Raw genomic sequence first — 19,569 nt, forward strand, 5'->3', positions numbered from 1 at the left:
ACTAAGGATTTTCGTCAGAATATCTGAAGCAGCCCCTCCAGGCCTTCACTGGCAATCCTGAGGTGCAATTCTAGATATTTCCAGAATTCCAGATACCTAGGACTTTATTCATCCCAGTAACAAAAGAAGTTTGAGTTAAATCTTTGCAAGGCTTATGACTGACTTTCTTCTCCTATGACCCAGATCTCTCTAAGCTGGCAAGTGGGATCTTTCAGGTGGCCATCAAAATTGTGAATCCATCCTGTTCAGAATGCTGCTACCAACTATACTAAAAAGAGCCATGGAGCACCTATAAAAAAAAAAAAAAAGACTACTCTTGACAGGGATAAATTGGAAAACTACCACCCAGAATCAAACATTCTTTTTCTGGGGGAAATCATAGAACAGTTTGTAAACAACTGAACGCTTGGTTAGAAGACATAAACTGGTTTGATCTATGTCAATCCAGATTCAGACCTTGATACAGAAAAGACATTCCTTCTAGAAGGTGGATAATAAATCCTAAGAAATAAAATCTACCTTTATATATACATCATAGAAATATGGAATATTATGGAAAGTAAATATTGCAAAGCACATCCAGTCTGCCCATTGTCACTACCTATTACAATATTGGAGACCTTGTTTGAATTTGTACTCTGTTTCCCTTTGCTAAAATATTTTTATAATTTTTCAGTTTGTATGTGTTATTCATTATAGACATTGGTATTCCTTCTTAAATGCAAAGATTTGCCTATCTCATGTTACTGCAGAGAAATCCCAATTTTTGAACTACCTCTTAGCTCTTTTTGGTATTCTCCGCATACCATTTGTCTGAGCAGAATCTTTCCTATTTTCAGGTATGAGCCTCAGACTGATATCCCTGTGGATGTAGATACTGAGCAAGACCGAATTTTCTTCATCAAGGCTGTTGCTCAGTTCATGGTAAGTTATGGGATCCTACATCTTTGAGAGTTCTTTTGTTCTCTGTGTCTGAGAGTTCTCCTATGGATGCATCTTATTTTCATTTACCATCGTTTGTTTGTAACAAGTACTATGGCAGTGGGGAAACATTTAAATATGGAATCTAAAACATATGCAAGGTAGTAGGTTGCTAAAGCATCCAGTATGAGAGTACAGAAAAGTACAGACTTAGGCCTGAATTTTCTAAGGTCGCAGACCTTAGAGAATCCGTCGGTAACAGGGGTGGGGGGGGGGGGGGGGCAAAGCAGAGGGCGGGTCGGCTTTCGCACCCAATAGCACCACCACTGCCCCAACTCCTCCCCTTCCGGTGCGGACTCCGCCCTGATTTAGCTATCGCACACGAAAAGGGACTTTTCGCGTGCGATCCCTTTAGAAAATGAACCCCTTAGTGTTTGGGTACTTGCCAGGTTCTTATGGCCTGGATTAGCCACTGTTGAAAACAGGATGCTGGGCTTGATGGACTCTTGGTCTGACCCAGTATGGCATGTTCTTATGATAGTGATAAACAGAAACCCAACACATTTTACAGTTTAACATTCAGAAACCTTTATGCACCCATCTTTAAGGTGAATTGCCTGGTGGCACTTTTCTGGCTTCTGATTATTTACATTCTTTCAGAGAGTAATGAGAACATATTTATTATTTAAAAGCAGAACCCCCAGTTTCCTGTGCCAGAGTTTTCAAAATTCTGCAGCAATTATTTGGCAAATTTACATAATTTTGCATACATTTTTACATCTCTGACTCTGCAAAAGTCAGTTTTTTGTTTTTAAACAATATAATCAAATACAAAATTTACAAAGTACAAAAATCAACTATTTATTAAGTAAAGATGTGTTAAATGTGTTTGTGAAATTCACTTTTTGTTTTGAATTGAAATATTTATTTATTTAGACATGTTATATACCGTCATTCCATCACAACGGTTTACAAAATGACATTCATAGTTATGACTCAACAAACTGATTACAGAGGTAGTATTCCTACACATGTATTAATATCTATCTTGTGAATTTTCTATTGTATATTAATAATTTCTCTCATTGAATTTATTTTCATGTTTCGATTATTGGGGCAGATTTTTAAAAAGTACGCTGGATTTTATAAGATACGCGCGTAGCCGCGCGTATCTTATAAAATCCGGGGTCGGCGCGCGCAAGGGGGTGCACATTTGTGCAACCTGCGCACGCCGAGCCCAGCGCGAGCTGCATGTTCCCTCCGAGGCCGCTCTGATTCCGTCCTCCGGTCCCGGGGGCTGGTCCGGAGGCCTCGACCACGCCCCCGGGCCTGCCCCCGAAACGCTGGGGCCCGCCCCTGAAATGCCGCGTCATTTCGAGAATGCCCCCTCCCTCCCCTTTTCGAAAGCCCCAGGACTTACGCGCGTCCCGGGGCTTTACGCGCCCGGTGGCCTATGCAAAATAGGCGCACGGGTGCGCGCGGGCCTTTTAAAATCCGCCCCATTATTTTTTGTCTTTGTGATTTTTTATTTTCAAGTGTATGGGTTAATTCATACATGTTTTTTGAATAACCATGTTTTTAGTTCGCATTTAAATCTCTTTCTATCAGGTAAAATATGTAACATCTCAGGCAGAGAATTCCAGAGCTTTGAGCCCGCTACAGAAAACACGCCATCTCTTATTTGCATCAGATGTGTGCTCTTTATTGTCAGAATAGTCAATAGTCCTTTGCATATATTGCATACATTTTCTTTATTTACTGACATTTTATATTCCACTTTTTACTATGAATGGCCTCCAATGCAGATTACAGTAAATTTAAAGTAGGTTACATTAGATCAACAAACAATATTGGTTGAGGATCTATATATTTAAAGTCAGATTCATACAGGTCGATACAGTTATGCCGCGTTAGAGTGCGGCAGTGCCAGGCGCACCCTCGTTCCCCGCACGCACAGTTCTCTTCACCTACCGCTCGATACTCTCTTCAAATTGCATGCAAATGCATGCCGCGTCTGCGAAGCGTTAGGCAAGCGTTAGGCCCGCGCAACCCATTTTACTGTATAGAGCACCTATACAGTATCCTGGGTGTGCGGGCCTAACGCTTCACGGCCACGCTGGTATCTGTCATTTCAAATGAAAGAGTGACATTTGAAATGACAGGTACCAGGAAGTGGACAGTTATGTTCTCCGATGCTCGGCAAACTTTCCCCCAGCCCCCGCTCACCTGCCCTGGCCGCGTCCGGTCTCCGGTGCACCTCCCAAAGCACCTCCGGTGCACCTCCCAAAGCAAAAAAAAAAAAAACCGAAAAAGTATCAAGAGAGCGAGGGGAGAGACGGGCAATCCTAGGCTTGGGCCTGCTAGTCCCCCCTCCCAAAGCAGGGCGCAAAAAGCAGCCTTGCTCCGGGAGGGGGGGGGGGCAGTTTAAAGCGACGAAGCGACTTACTTTTGCAGCCCCCTCCGGACATCAGCGACGACCGCGGCTCCAGCCTCCAGCTGTCAGACAGACGCATCGCACGTGGGAAAGCGGCCCCTATGCGTGCAATTGGCTGCTCAATACGTGATGTCATGACGTTTGGCGTCACGGCATGTGACGTCACGTCTTGAGCAGCCAATTGCACGCATAGGGGCCGCTTTCCCACGTGCGATGCGTCTGTCTGACAGCTGGAGGCAGGAGCCGCGGTCGTCGCCGATGTCCGGAGTGGGGGGGCTGCAAAAGTAAGTCGCTTCGTCGCTTTAAACTGCCCCCCCATCCTCCCGGAGCAAGGCTGCTTTTCGCGCCCTGCTTCGGGAGGAGAGGAGAAGGGACTAGGATTGCTCAGTCGTCGTCGCTGATGTCCGGAGGGGGGGCTGCAAAAGTAAATCGCTTCGTCGCTTTAAACTGCCCCCCCCCTCCTCCTGGAGCAAGGCTGCTTTTCGCGCCCTGCTTCAGGAGGAGAGAACAAGGGACTGGCAGGCCCGAGCGTAGGATTGCCCGTCTCTCCCCTCGCTCTCTTGCTACTTTTTTTTCGGGTTTTTTTTTTGCTTCGGGAGGAGGGGACAGGACTGGGGCTGCACCGGAGACCAGACGCGGCCAGGGCAGGTGAGCGGAGGCTGGGGAAAAGTTTGCCGTCTACCCTTACCCCTGCCTCTAACGCTGGGGTAGTTAGCAGGGTAAACGCGTGGCAAAACGGCAGGGTAAAATAGCGATAGTCGGGGCGCGCGTTACTGTGTGGGAGGGAATAGCTAATTCGCTCGTTTACATTTAATATACATGCCGCGGGCGGAAGGGGTCACCCGGGGATTTTAAGAGGCGGTAGGGATGAGTTAAAGGGGATAGTGTATCGCGGGAAGGGCTAATGCGGCCGGAAAGTGAGTAGAAGGCGAGTTAGGAGCAGGGTAACCGCGTTTGCACTTTACTGTATCGATCTGATAGTTAGGTTATTTTGCTGTTACTGTAGAAATAGGGATACTTCTGTGATAACTTCTTTCATGCTCGATGTCTGATGTCATTCTGGTCACATAGGGTATCCTATTATATGTTTTTGTGTGATGCCGTCGGCCAGGTTGGACAAAATGGAGAAAGTGTTTGGCTCAGGCAAGTCCGATCCCTCTACTCTGGCCTCGGCGCCGTCAACGCCCAAGGAGCGAGGGGAACTGATCGCCCTCAATCCCCCAGTTACCGCCCCTCCCCGTGATCCTCTTAGGGCAGGGGGGCTCTGGGGATCAACCGGTCTCGGTCTCCTCAGTCCCGGACCTCAGGATCATCTTCCTTGGCGCCGGGGAAAGACCGGGCCAGGCACTGTGGGAAATCCCACAAATATCACCACCGAGCCCCATCTGCGCGCAGGACAGGGCATGTGAGGACTATGGCACTTGTCGCCCTGCCGCCTAAACAGCCTCAACACAAGGAGGCCCTTTCGGTGGCCGGGGCCGTCCGCACTAGTTCCGGTGCTGGACATCGACCCTCCTTGCGGCTCCAAGAAAGAGTTAGGCCCAACCCTCCCCTCTCAGCCTGCCCTTTTGTCAGAGGCATTCGAAGCAGAGCTGGAACGTCGGTTGCGCCTGGTGGTGGATCATGCTCTGTGTGATTGGGATCCGGTGCTACCGATACCAGCGCCTTCCCTGATTCCGGTGCCCTCGCCGACACATTGGAGGCCGGCACCTGCACCGATGCTGACTCTGTTGACCGGGCTGGAAACGTTGGACCGCCTCTCTGTCCTCCTTGGTGTCCTCCCAATGCAGTTGATGCTGGTACCTTGCAATCCCTCGGTGACCCGCCAGGCACCGAAATGCAAGGTGTCTGAGCTAGTCCTAGTGGGGGATTCCTCAGGGAATGAGGGCCTATCGGTGCCCACTGCACCTCAAGGTCCCTTGGCTCCACCCCTAGAGTTCCCCGGGCCAGGGCCCAGCCCTTTGGGGCCCGCGATCCCCCCAGGCTTCCCAATGCCTGTGCCTAGGGATATGCCTGGGGCTCCGCGACCCTCCTGTCCAGGTGGTCTCGAAGAGCCTCTGGGGCCAGGACACATCTGATGCTTTGTCAATGGACTCTGATGACCTTCCGTCAGATCCTTCCCCTTTGGAGAAGCACCAGCATTCTCCATTGGAGGACTTGACCTTCGCTGGGTTCATTTGCGCGATGGCTGAGGCTGTTCCCTTCCAGCTCATGACGGAAGAGGATCTCAAGCCATAAAATGCTTGAGATCCTCCAGTTCATCAATGCCCTGAAGGAGGTTGTGGCAGTGCTGTGTGATAACTTTGTAAAACCAAAATTATTTGGTCCAGCATACTGAAGAGAAGGTGAAGATGAAACTGTTTTTTGTTCTTATTTCTTGTTTGTCTTTTTTTTCCCTATATAGGCCACCAAAGCTCATATAAAGCTGAACACCAAGAAGCTGTACCAGGCAGATGGCTATGCAGTCAAGGAACTGTTAAAGATCACCTCTGTGCTTTATAGTGCCATGAAGACCAAGGGAATGGATATTACAGATCTGACAGAGGAGGATAGCAGCAAATTCAAGTTTGATCTCGGCTCCAAGGTAAAGGAACTCACGGGCTCTTGCCTAGGATTTTGAAAAAGTCAATATATACATTCCTACATAGATTTTATATAGGTGGTTTATATTTTCAGTTAAATGTAAAAAATCATGTGTTTAGCGGATTTTCCCATCTACCTGGATATAGAAAATATACTCTCCCTAGAGAATTATTATGAGTGGGGAATTTTGCGGTAAACTTGTAGGTGCCTGTTAATAAAATGCAGTGGAAAAGTCATTAATGAAAATGTTATGGTTAAACAGCTTATAAGAAATACAGGTACATCTTTTCAAAATCTTTTTTTCCCCAATTCTACAGCAGATTTGATAGTTATGGTTTAGTTTTAACACATGAACATAAGCAGACAGTTTACTACAATTGTGAATCTGTTTAGAATAGTTCCCAAACAGGAAGTGTCTAGATTGAGCTACAGTGGCAGAGCTGTGTGTGGAATTCTGTACTGAAATAGCAGTGTGTGCTGAATAGAGATGTGTATCGCACCAGTAATCGTATCTGGCTTCGTTTTTGTAAAACCGCGGGAAATTTTGTATCTCCCGTGGTTCTTTTTTTTTTTTTTTGTGGCGAATCGTTTTCGGGTTAGCACACACTAACGGGAGTTGGTGCGTGCTAACTCCCATTAGTGTGCGCTAACATAAAACCGTTAGTGCGCAAGTGCACGCTAAACCGAAAAACGATTTTTCCCGAAAATTCGGGGAAAATGCAATCGTTTGTCGGTTTTACTGATCCATGATGAATTAGGAAATATTGTACGAATTTCCTAATTCGTCAAAAACTAATGCACATCCCTAGTGCTGAATGTCATAGAAACAGAGAACATAATAGCAGATGAAGACCATAAGACTCGTCTGGTCTGCCCAAGACACAATTTAAGCTGTGACTTTCCCTTTATGTTTTTGTGGCTAAGGATCCCTGTTCTTTTTGCCTTTATCTTTTAAGCCATCTTGTTTGAAAACCAGATAGGTTTATTTTTTTCACTTACTTTTATTACATAAAGGTTTGTTGCCTTTATTATAGCCCTTTTAATGTGGCCCACTGTTGTTCCACCTCACCCATCTTTTTGTCTTCTAGCTCCTCCTCAATGTATATCCTCATTTTACCAAAGACTGTATCCAGCATGGGAGGGCCAGTGAGACTTTCTATATATATACATGGTGGGGAGGGAGTCATAGGTGCTCCGGGGCTTAGAGAGATGGCTTCAGCCTGTAGATTTACTTCTCGCTCTAAAGCAGGGGTGGGCAATTAATTTTCCCATGGGGCCGCATGAGAAATTGGGATGGTTTTAGAGGGCTGGACTAATATAATTAACTCAGTTCTCAATAGCCCTACTTATGAAAAGACAGCAGTTTACCACCAATGCATGTCCTCTGAGAAAACACAACAAATAAGACCGATACAAACGCTTACATGCTAGCAAAATATCTCATCTCGGTAACAGACACAGAACCGACCTAACATACTCCCAGGATCTGTAGTAATGCACATAAACTAATCCGCACACAGTTACACCTGTATTATGGAATACACTCAAACAGGAGCCACCCTATCTATGAAAAGGCAACACTACAAATATTAAATCAGGTACTAAAAACCAATACACCTCTTATTAGGAAAACAGAACTAGCAAGCACTATAGATCCCCACACAGAAATAATTGTAAAACTATACTAATAAGCAGAATAAATGTTTCAAAAACAGCTATGAACAGAATAACATCCAACAATTAAAAACTCATAAAAACTATTAAACATTCTCCAAACACCAATAAAATATTTCAAAAAAGCAGACATCACACAATTAAAATGGCAGTCAAGAAAAATAAACTTAAAGCCACCTTTACTTACCCCCTCCAGCAGCTCTCCCACTCCCCTTCCCTGCAGGCCGTGGCACACACCAGAAGCAGCAGTAGAAGCTAAGTTCTATACTTATGGTCCTCTTCCTTAGTGCCCATGTCTCTCTCACACACACCATACCAGTCATGCCCCCATGACCAGTTTCTGTCTCTCACACACCAATCATCTCCCAAACAGTCTTTGGCACACACACACCAGTCACCTTCCTGAACAGTTTCTCTCATGCCATACACACATACACACAGGCTTCCCACTCCCGTGTTCTACTTACATATATGGGCTTCTCACTCTCATAATCACTTTCTCTGTCTCTCTCTCTCACACACACACTCACTCACCAGTCTCTCACTCCCTTGCTTGTTCTCTCCACATGCATAGGCTTCTCATTCCCATAATCACTTTCTTTCTCTCTCTCACACACACACACACACCAGTCACCTGATCTCACTCATGCATACACACACACAGGCTTCCCACTCCCAAGTTCTCTTTCAGATATACAGGCTTCTCCCTCCCATGATGTGTCTCACACACACCCAGGTTTCTCACTCTCATGCTCACTCTCTTCACATCAGTGGTGTAGCCAGAATTGATTTTTTGGGTGGGCACAAGATTAACATGGGTGGGCTGTAGGCATGCAGGTCTACTAGTTGTTTTTTTACTGATAAATAATGCCAAATTATGCAGCATAGCATTCACATCTACGCCTAAGTATGAGGTTTACTTAATGATACAAACATAATTCACGGTGATTTGTGGTACTTTAGCCTTCTTATTATTACGATTTTATACACGGCTCCTACCTGTCCATAAATTTTGAGAGAGCGGTTGTGTTGCTTATATTTAAATTGCTAACATCTCAAAATATAGATATATATTTTTACCTTTGTTGTCTGATCTTTGTATTTTTCTAATCAGTTGGTCCTGGTCTCTTTTTCCCCTTATAGCTCATTTCCTAATTCCTTTTCAGTGTCTTTCTTCTATTACTGTCTTCTTCCCTTCCACACACACACACACACACACTTTCTCTCACAGACTCCCTCTCACACACTCAAGCTCTCACTCTCATATGCTCTCCCCCCCCCAAGCTCACATTCTCTGCAGACATACATACAAGTTCTCACTTTCTCACCCCTCCCCAGGCTTATATTCTTATGCACACACAGATGCACATCCAGGCACCCATTCTCACCCACACACATAAACCCAGACTCCCATTCTCACTCACAAACCCATGCTCCCAGTCTCACCCACACATATTCAAGCTCCCATTCTCATCCATACATATACACATTTAAGGTCCTATTCTCACCCACACATACACACATTCAAGCACCCATTCTTATCCACATATTCAAGCTTCCATTCTCACCCACCCACCCAAACCCAGGCTCTCATTCTCACCCACACATACACACATTCAAGCTCCCATTCACCCACATATTCAAGCTTCCATTCTCACCCACATACACACCCAGGCTCCAGTTTTCACCCACACACACTCCCATTCTCATCCACACATACACATTCAAGCATGTGCACAGCTTCCGCTTCCTCCCCCCAAAGCAGGAAGATCAGCTGGCCTCTCCTGCTGCCACCGGCCTCCTGCTATCTTCCGGCGTCGGGCGGTATGGCCCGCTGAACTTCCTGTCGGGGGGGGGAGCGGAAGCACAGCGCACAACGTCCGCTTCCTCCCTCCCCCCCAAGCAGGAAGATCGGCGGGCCATAGGGCCCGACGCCCGAAGATAGCAGGAGGCCGGTGGCAGCAGGAGAGGCAGCTGATCTTCCTGTTTTGGGGGAGAAAGCAGAAGCTGGGCGCGGCGCTTCCGCTCCCCACCCCCAAACAGGAAGTTCGGCGGGCCTGAAGATAGCAGGAGAACGGGTGGCAGCAGGAGAGGCAGCTGATCTTCCTTCATTGGGGGGAGGAAGCGGAAGCTGCACGCGGCGCTTCCGCTCCTCCCCCCCCCCCTCAACAGGAAGACCGGTTGGCTCTACTGCCACAGCAGCGCTTCCCCATGTGTGCCGTGATGGCGCGCGAGGCGTGGGTTCTCTTGTTCGCTGTCGCGGGGATGGGATCCCGCGACAGCCTTGCAGTTCCGGTGCCAGTTGGGTGGGCCTGGGTCTAAGTTGGGTGGGCACCTGCCCACCCAGGCCCACCCGTGGCTACGCCGTCTTCTAACACCGCTGCTGTTACCACTGGGCTTGAACGTGCTGACAGCCCAGCGGCAACGGCAGCGGGAGAGACCGGGAGCGCGCGCCGCGGACCGGTGGTTGGGGACCCCTGAAAAAAGACCACGAAAGGCGGAACTGTGACATATGTAGGAAAGAAACTCGAGCGTGCCTTCGCTTGAGTCACTCCCTCCCCCCCACCGGACGCTGTAAAAAAAAAAAAAAACAGTTCATTCTCCGCTCCCTCGCTCCCCGATTGGCCGGCCAATCGGGGAGCGAGGGAGCGGAGAATGAACTGCTGCCTTCCCTCTGCAAGGGAAGGCAGCGTGCCTCATTCCCCGTCTGCTCTCAGCTGTGGGCGGGCCGGTCACAGACCGTAGGCGGGCCGGATTCAGCCCGCGGGCCGCCCCTTGCCCAGGTCTGCTCTAAAGCATCTACTGTGGCTCCTTCCACCGGCTTGTCGGTTGTTGCCATGAAAAAGGAGGATATTTGAGGCTGAGATGGGATGGATAAGGGAGTTGAAGTCTGAATCTCCCTTAGCCGTGCCTTTTTTTTAGTATGTGGCATATCCAATAATTCAAATTCTCCTTCTTTATGGATCGCTCTTTAAATTTTTCAAATCCCTGGATTAGAGGGGGCTTGAGGAGAGAGGAATATATGATAATAATTACTTACAAAGTCTCTTGAAACGCTTCACTAGTCAAGAAATTCCTCCGATCTGGAATTCAGGCAAAAGTTCCGACAAAGCCGCGCGCCAGCGGTTCCTGCACGCCGCAGGAGGGGCCGCTTTTGTAGATTTTCCGGGGCCCTTAAATGACGTCACCGACGCGACTCCGATCCGATTCAGGGTCGGGCGGCGCCGACTCGTTCAAAAGTTCCACAAGCGGAGAAAATGCAGGAAATGATTATGGCAGTTCCTCGGGTTACCTCTCTCCTCTCCATCCACCATCTTCTTTTTTAAAGACAGCCCCCATGCCCTTTGCATTTCACTTGCTTGGATATTGTTTTTGACATAAAGAGCTACTCCTCCCCCTTTACGATCCACTTTATCCTTCCTTAATAGGTTATAGCAGCTGTATTCCAATCCTAAGACTCACGGAACCATATCTCTGTAACACAACAATGTCTCCATTAGGGCCTGCAAATCTGGGATGCTCGCATCGTGGCCCACTATTTCTAGATGGTGAAATTCTTACATGATTGTATTGATAAGCTGAAACCACTGGGGTAGATTTTAAAAAAGTACGCCCGCGCAAACAAGAGTACGCCGGATTTAAATGGATACACCGGATTTAAATAGATACGCGTGTAGCCATGCGTATCTTTTAAAATCCGGGGTCGGCGCGTGCAAAGCTGCGCAAAATCGGCAGCCTGCGTGTGCCGAGCCGCACAGCCTGCCTCCGTTCCCTCCACCCTCCCCGCACCTTCCCCTCCCTTCCCCTACCTAACCCACCCCCCCAGCCCTATCTAAATTCCCCCCCTACCTTTATTGCAAAAGTTACGCCTGCCCGAGTAGTTTAAAAATTGAACACCTTTACACTCCTGATACTGCTCTTCTTTTAGATTGGAGTTTATTAGTCATTATTTTTTAAAAACATGTTTTAAAATTGTTTTTTTTAACAGAATATTGTTCATCTTATGCATTGTGTTGTTTTGATTATTGAGGGGTGTTTGCTCTTGTGGTTCATCAGAGATACTTTCAGGTTTGCCAGTTTCATGCAAACTTCTCTTCTGAAGTCTTCCCCATCACTACATGCGCTCCTGCCAAATTTCAGTAGTCCTTCTCCAGTCATTTCTTTGGTGCATGCCAGACCAAAGTGTTCAGAGTTTCAGCATTTTCCTTTTCGCTGCCTTCACCAGGGATGGAGGATTTCCAATCCTTGAAAGATATTGCTAATAAATATGCATGAGATAGATTTGCATGCACACTGGACCAATTATATGCAAATCTGCCTCATTCAAATTCATTAGGATCATCGTGAAAATCCAACCAGTTTATAGTCCTTAAGGTTCCCCACACCTGCTCTTCCTTTTTACCTCTGCATAGTAGTCCCACCTCTGCACTTCCTCCTTTCACTGATATACCTACTTGGAAAATGACTTGTCACACTGCTTTACTATCGTAAGTATTTTTTCCTCCACCTTTGTTAAAAATGAGATGCATTAATACATTTCTATATGGGACTCAATACTGGATGTTGCAGGTGAGGACTGAAGTTTATTCCTAGAGCTTTTTGAAGGTTGATTGCTCCCCCCCCCCCCCCCCCGCACATCAGGTAAACAAAAGTCAATCTCTTCAATTAAATGTATGTCTCCAAATACAAAACTTCATATGGAGTGACAAGAGGAAAAAATAATTCTGGGGTCAAATAAGTTTTTCCACATTCTTATTCTAGATTGCTGATTTAAAGGCAGCCAGGCAACTTGCTTCAGAAATCACATCCAAAGGAGCATCCCTTTATGATTTGCTTGGTAAAGAGGTGGACCTCAGGGTAAGTATGATGAGATTGTGTAGAGCAGAGATGAAACCTGTTCTGTGTGTTAAATATCGGCTCAGTGAAACTGAGCACTTATAAAGCATGTTCTGTCTACATAAGCAGTACTCTTTTTAATCTTTGAGAGGGTGCACTTGTTGGCCTCTTAAAAAGAGCTGAATGGGCAGCGGTATGGAAAGATAGGTGGAAATCTATTTAGTATTTATATTTGACATTCATAGTTGTGGGGTGGAGAAGTAGGAAAGTTAGGCACAAAGAAAAACGTTTTCCTTTATAAGTTACTCTCTTTCTTTTGACTTGGCAATTTCCTCCTGCTCCTTTGGGCTTTAGGCTCAATTGGAACTGGCCTCTATTGGGCTATAATGCCATGAGCCTTCACTTGCAACTACTTTATAACCCCCCTAGCAGGATCAGCCATTGCTGTCATGGTCCTTGGCCAGGAGCCATAGACCGCTACATGTGCAGCTTAAGCCTGGACACCAGTATCTACTGTGCAGTGGCTGAGACTCCCCCCACTCCCCTGGGGCTGTGAAAGCTGCCTTCCCAGCATTTCAGCTGGCTGGGGAGAAGAAGCCTGGCCTGCGAACTGAACCTGCATCTTTGCCACTATTCCATCAGGCTGGCCTCCTTAATTTGTTTTCATTTTGCATTCTTATTTGTTTTGTTTGCAGTCTTTTTTTTATTTTTTTTGTTCTGTTATTTTATTTTTGCTTACTTTGCTTTTTTACTCCATTTTTAGGGGAAGAGGTTACTTTATCTCTTTAGTTTCCTTTCTCTTCATCTTTTTTTCCTTTATTTTCCTTCTTCTATCCCCCCAAACTCTTCTCTACCAGGCCCTCTTTTCCTCAAGCCTCATGTCTCCCTTTTCATCTTTTCTTTCCGTCAGTGTCATGTTCTGTCTGCAGCCCATTTGGGCCTTCCTCTCCAAGGTTCTCCTAGGGCTGCTGTGGTTCCTCCTCAGTGTTGCTTGGAGGGAGCCACAAATGTAAACGTGTTCTTATGGGTAGGTTCTAGAAATCAAAATTTAGTTGCCCAGTCAGTCAAGTGCTCATGATATTTCCATCCCTGCATAGTAATCTATAGAATGCTGTAAAAATGGAATTAAAGTCAATATACGTGAATAGCAAATGTTTAACAAACCATTCCTTATCCTTCTGCTCTACCAGTCAAGAACATGTGGGTTTAGTCCCCTCATCCAGCAATTAGAGGAAGAATTGTTGTTCTGCCTTTTTGATGACATCATCTGTATTTCCCTGTACGTACCTGGATCAGTCCAGCCCATGGGTTGAGCCTCCTTTCCAGCAGGTGGAGACAGACCAAAACTGAAAGGGTATCCTATATGACGACAGAGCCTACCCTGTAGCCCTTCAGTATTTGTCTGTCTCCAGCAGGTGGAACAGCTCACCCTGTGGTTCCCTGTTAACTTCTGCTTGTCCCTTCTGGGCGTTTTTTCCTTCTGTCTATCGTGTTTGGATCAAGCAAGTATTTCTGAGTTATTGTTTTAAAAAAAAATGTAAACTCTGTGGATCCTTCACAGGAGACAGTCCCTGTCTCCTCACTCTTGCGGGGGCCTAGGGGGGCTTGGCACCTTGTTTTATATAGCCTAGGCTCCCTTTTCCCTGTGATCCTCGGCTGTAGGGGTGAAAATTGGTGGTGCCAGTCACTCCCCCTGTTCAGCTGCCTCTCTCCTTCTTTTCTGTACTGCTCTCCCTTCATTGGGATCCATGGTTTTGTAGCTGCTGACAGGGACCTTTGTAAAAAAAAAAAGAAAAAAGAAAAATAATCCTCTTAATACTTTTTTTCCAACCTAAACACGCATACTATCCTCATCCAACCTAATAATGAGTACTGGACTTGATATGTTTATTTCTGGAAATGTTCACATTGTTATACTGTTGCAAAACTACTGAGAAAAATGTTCACTTTGTAAAACCGTTATGATGACTCTACCGAATAACGGTATATAAAACTCATCAAATAAATAAATAAATAAATAAATAGAAAAAACAAAGACTAAATAAAAGGTGATTTTACCCAGAGGAGTCCCTGATAAGATTAACAGAAGGCTCCTGCCTTCCCTACTTACTTTTGCAGCTTGAGAGAGTGAATTGAGAGTGTGCACAGTTCATTCTGTGCCTCCGCTCCTTCAGCACCGGCAGCTCAGCTTATCTTAGTGCTGCCCCTCCCCCACCCAGCAGCCATGCTATGATCTCTGATGTGTTTAGCCTGTGGGAATTCCTCGGTCAGGCTTTCACGTGAGGGGCTCTGTTCACGCTGCCTACCGGGGGGGGGGAGGGGGGAGGTTCCTCTGAGATCCCGATGCCCTCCGGATCTGGACCAAGCCGCCAAAACATTTTCCCCCGCCATTCCCGGGCCATCAAACCGCGGGAACGGCGGCCATTTTGGGTTTTTCTCCGGTTTCTTTATCGGAGCTCCCTGAAGCCCCTGACCCGATTTTTTCGGTGCCTCCCCCTTCTCCCCCCGGGGGCGTTGGGACCCGTTTTTCCACTGATTTTATGCTTTTGCTGCACAAATCCTATTTAGCGAGTTTGCAGGAAGAAGCGCCCCCCCGCCCCCTCCGGCCAAGGTTCCTCATCTCTCTGTCCCTCTCTCCCCTACGGCTCCTGACGGGCAGGGGGCAACCCGGGTCCGAATCGTTCAGGGGGCCTCTCCTCCCCCGTCTCCCCCACCGGCTCCCGCGGCCCCCCACCTGCCCAGGATCCGGACCAGGATCCAGATTCGGCTGACATTCCTCCTCTCCCCCCTTGGAGGGGGATGACCCCCGGGTTCTCCGTCTGTTCCGCAGGGAAGAACTGGAGCTGCTTCTCCCCTTCATCTCACAGGAATTGGGGATTGATTGTCCCCCAGTGGACGAGTTCTCGGCAGCGATGCCAGCTTCCTTGGACCCGGTCCTGGCAGGGCTCAGGGCCCTCCCGTGCTCTTTTCCCTTCCATCCCATGCACAAATTAATGCTTCTAAGGGAATGGCAGGCCCCCGAGGGTCGGGAGGGCCATGGAAAAACTTTATCCCCTCCCAGAGGAATGTTTAGAATTATTGAGAATGCCTAAGGTGGACTCCTCTGTGACCGCGGTCACTAAGCATACCACTATACCAGTCGTGGGGGCTACGGCCTTACGGGATGTCCAAGACCGCAAGCTGGAATTCCATCTCAAGTGCATTTTTTTAAGTCCTGGCCTTGGGTGTTCGGGCGTCCATCTGCAGCAGTCTCATGCAGCGGGCAAGCCTTAGGTGGGTCCAACAATTCTCAGCACCCAAGACCTCCCGTCTGCAGAGGCAGAGCAGGCTGACAGGTTGGAAGGTGCCATAGCTTATGGGGCGGATGCCCTATACGACTTGTTCCGGGTGCAGGCGAAGGCGATGGCTTCGGCGGTATCAGCCAGACGGCTTCTCTGGCTCCGACACTGGGCGGCTGATTCATCTTCTAAGGCACAGCTGGGAACTCTCCCCTTTAAGGATAAGTTCCTTTTCGGCGAAGATCTGGACCAGCTTATTAAATCCTTGGGGGAGAACAAGGTCCATATGTTGCCTGAGGTCCGCCTGAAACAGGCTAGATCCTTCTTCCCTACTCGTACCCGCTTCCGGGGTCAACGCCGCTATAACCCTAGAGCAAGGGGTGCCTTCCCTAGGGAAAATTCTTCTCGGCCCCAGTCCTTTCGGGATCATCGGCCCTTTTTGAGATGCAGCTACCCACTGTCCTGTGCCCAAGCCCGCCTCCCAATGAGAATCCGCCAGCTGATCCCTCCGTTCCCAACTTAGGTGGTCGTTTGTCCCTGTTCGTGGAGGAATGGGCCAAGATCACGTCGGACCAGTGGGTCCTCGAAACAATAGACAAAGGCTACGCTTTAGAGTTTGCTCGCGACATCCAGACTTGTATATGGTGTCTCCCTGCGGCCACCGGAGGCGGGCCACAGAGACCTAGACTCTTCTCAGACTTCAGAGGCTGGGGGCCATCTGCCCGGTTCTGGTGGCGGAATGTGGCACTGGCCAATACTCCATCTACTTCATGGTCCTGAAGAAGGATGACTCCTTTCGTCCCATCCTGGATCTCAAGAGGGTCCTGAAGAAGGATGACTCCTTTCGTCCCATCCTGGATCTCAAGAGTTCTTGGCCTCACTCGATCTGACGGAGGCCTACCTGCATATACCGATCCGTCCCGAACATCAGAGGTTCCTCTGGTTCCACATCTTGGGTCAGCACTTCCAGTTCAGGGCCCTGCCCTTCGGTCTTGCCATGGCACCACACACGTTTACTAAGGTGATGGTGGTGGTGGCGGCAGCCCTCCGGAAGGACGGTGTCCTGGTCCACCCGGACGATTGGTTAATCCGGGCCAAGTCGGAGACCCTATGCCGCCAGGCAATGGACCGCGTATTCGCTCTCCTCTCGTCCCTAGGTTGGATAATCAACTTCTCCAAGAGCAGTCTCCATCTGTCTCAGGTCTTGGAGTTCCTGGAGGCTCGAGAGTTTCCAAGTTGATGGATCAGCTCCAGGGCTTCCTCTCCATGCCTCTCCCCACGGCGTGGGATTATCTGCAGGTCCTGTGATCATGGCTTCCATGATCGACCTGGTCCCCTGGGCGTTTGCACATATGCGACTGTTACAGAGAGTCTTGCTGGCTCATTGGCTGGGTGGAAAGCCGGTATCGGAGCAGTTTCAGATGCAGCTTCCGCTTTCAGACTCTACCATCAGCGAATTACAATGGTTGATTTCTTTCAAGCACCTCCTCCGTGGAATGTCCCTTCGGACCCCGCAGTGGATAGTAGTCACGACGGATGCCAGCCTATCCAGATGGAGAGTGGTTTGCCAGTCTCAGACCATGCAGGGGCACTGGTTCCCAGCCCAGTCTCTCTGGCACATTAACCGCCTGGAGACCCGGGCGGATCATCTAGCACTCAGGGACTTTCTCCCTCTACTTCGGCAACGGGCAGTCTGAGTGCTCTCGGACAATTCTACCACCGTAGCGTACATCTCAAGGGGGCACCAGAAGTCGCCTGGTGGCCCTCGAAGCAAGTCATCTTCTCGCATGGGCGGAGCGGCACCTGGGCTGCCTCGCAGCCTCCCACATAGCAGGCAACGAGAACGTTCAAGCTGACTTCTTAAGTCGTTAGCGCCTGGACCCAGGTGAGTGGGAGCTGTCCGACGCCATGTCCCTCATTATCGACAGGTGGGGTCCCCCGCACCTGGATTTGATGGCAACTCTGAACAACGCCAGGGCTCCCCGGTTCTTCAGCCGCTGGCGGGAACACTGCTCGGAAAGGGTGGATGCCATGGCCCTTCCATGGCCGAGCGACGTCCTGCTGTACGTATTCCCTCCATGGCCCCTCATAGGGAAAGTGCTCAGACGCAAGTTACACCTGCCAGAGGTAGGGGGGGATTTAGGTAGGGCTTGGGGGTGGGTTAGGGAGGGCAGGGTGGGGGGAGCGGAAGGAAAGTTCCCTCCGAGGCTGCTCCGATTTCGGAGCGGCCTCGGAAGAAATGGGGAAAGCCATTGGGGTTCCCCTAGGGCTCGGCATGCACACGGTGCACAAGTGTGAACCCCCTTGCGCACGCGCCGACCCTGGATTTTATAACATGCACGCGGTAGCGTGCGCATGTTATAAAATCGGGTGTACATTTGTTCGCGCCGGGTAATGCACACAAATGTACCCAGTGCATGCAGATTATAAAATCTGCCCCTATCTGAGAGAGCAGCTAACAGCGGTTTCTTCCATTGTGTCTGGAATGCTGCCCTCTTGAGAGCTCTTCAGCAGTTACAGGTTCTGCACAACCGCATAGAATTAACTCTCCCAGTGCTGGGAATTCCCAGAGAGAGAGAATAGCTAAGGGTTTCTCCTATTGTGTCTGAAATGCTGCCCTGTTGAGTGCTCTCGAGCAGCTACAGGCTCTGCATAGCCACTTATGATTAAAAACAAGGAGCCTCTGCTGTTTAACTCTCCAAGTGCTGGGACAAAGTGATTATTGACAGCAGTCCTGCCTCTGGGGGTTTTCTCCCCCAGATTCTTATGATTCCTAAACAAAGCCTTTCAGCCTTTAAAGAAAAAAAAAAAAATTCTGAGCAATAGGAGGTCTCAATAATCCGTCTGTTTCACTAAATTGAAATTAGTGAACTGAGAGGGACACAGAAGGCATCCATAGCCATTCCACTCGATGCAGAACTGGAGATTAAAATACTTTCAGAATGGCCCATTCCCACAGGTAAAGCAACGTCTGTTTTAAGACACATGTTGCAGCCAGATTCTCACCACTGAGCAGGAAGTCATCTATCTTTGTGGAAGGAGGCGCTGCACGAAAGGAATTATACTTCACTTTATTTTTCCATTAGCTGTGCAGATGACATCTGTACTAGTATGGTGGAAAGAACAATATTAAGCAGAAATCTGCAGCTTTTTGATGGAGGACAGACTGCACAGCTTGAATCCACAGCTGCCTAACATTTTGTCAAGGTTAATGAATTTCATAGTTCTTCAAGATTACTATTGCATTAGGAGCTAGAAGACCTCTATGATTCAGGCATTAGGTTGCTGGTTCTTGCTTCAAATTGCATCTCTGCAAATGCCTTGAAAAGAGAAATAATTTGGTGAGATACTTGAAAGGATTAGTCTTGAGTCAAGATGAATCAAAACCACAGAGACTTCCTGAGCATAGGTTAAATATTAGAGTTTACAGAGGGTGCCAGAAAACCTAGAACAAATGTTTTTACAAAATGTGGATCTACATCACCAGAGATAGTAGGTCTTGGATTTGCCCTAGATTTGGTTTCCCTAACACATTCATGTTTTTTCTTTTCTATGTATACCATTTCAAAAGCAAGAGCAAGGACGTTAATCATTATAGTTTGAAATTCCAAAAGATATAAAAATAAAGAAATGAAAAGGGATTAGCCCTTACAGATCAATTCTGGATTTCATATGTAACTGAATTTGCTAGACCTATCAGAGCAATAAATTCAAATAGGTATAATACTGAATACTACATCGACACCACTGCAAATCCGGACTAAGGTCAAGTTTTGAAAATATCTTGGCCCCCTGAAACCGGTCAAACAGCTCTGAGATTAAAAGCAGGGGTTAACGGTCTTT

General features: G+C 47.9%; 1 protein-coding gene across 3 annotated transcripts in view; it reads left to right on the forward strand.

The window, feature by feature from the left end:
• CLUAP1 (clusterin associated protein 1) overlaps nt 1-19,569 on the forward strand; it is a 229,824-nt gene that overhangs the window by 26,551 nt on the left and 183,704 nt on the right. For all 3 annotated transcript variants that reach the window (XM_029576921.1, XM_029576920.1, XM_029576922.1), the window contains exons 3-5: nt 840-924; nt 5,760-5,939; nt 12,374-12,469. In XM_029576921.1, the coding sequence (XP_029432781.1) occupies nt 840-924; nt 5,760-5,939; nt 12,374-12,469 (361 nt within the window). The remainder of the gene's footprint in view (nt 1-839; nt 925-5,759; nt 5,940-12,373; nt 12,470-19,569) is intronic.

This window comes from Rhinatrema bivittatum, chromosome 14 (assembly GCF_901001135.1).
Source record: "Rhinatrema bivittatum chromosome 14, aRhiBiv1.1, whole genome shotgun sequence".
NCBI classification, from domain to species: Eukaryota; Metazoa; Chordata; class Amphibia; order Gymnophiona; family Rhinatrematidae; genus Rhinatrema; species Rhinatrema bivittatum.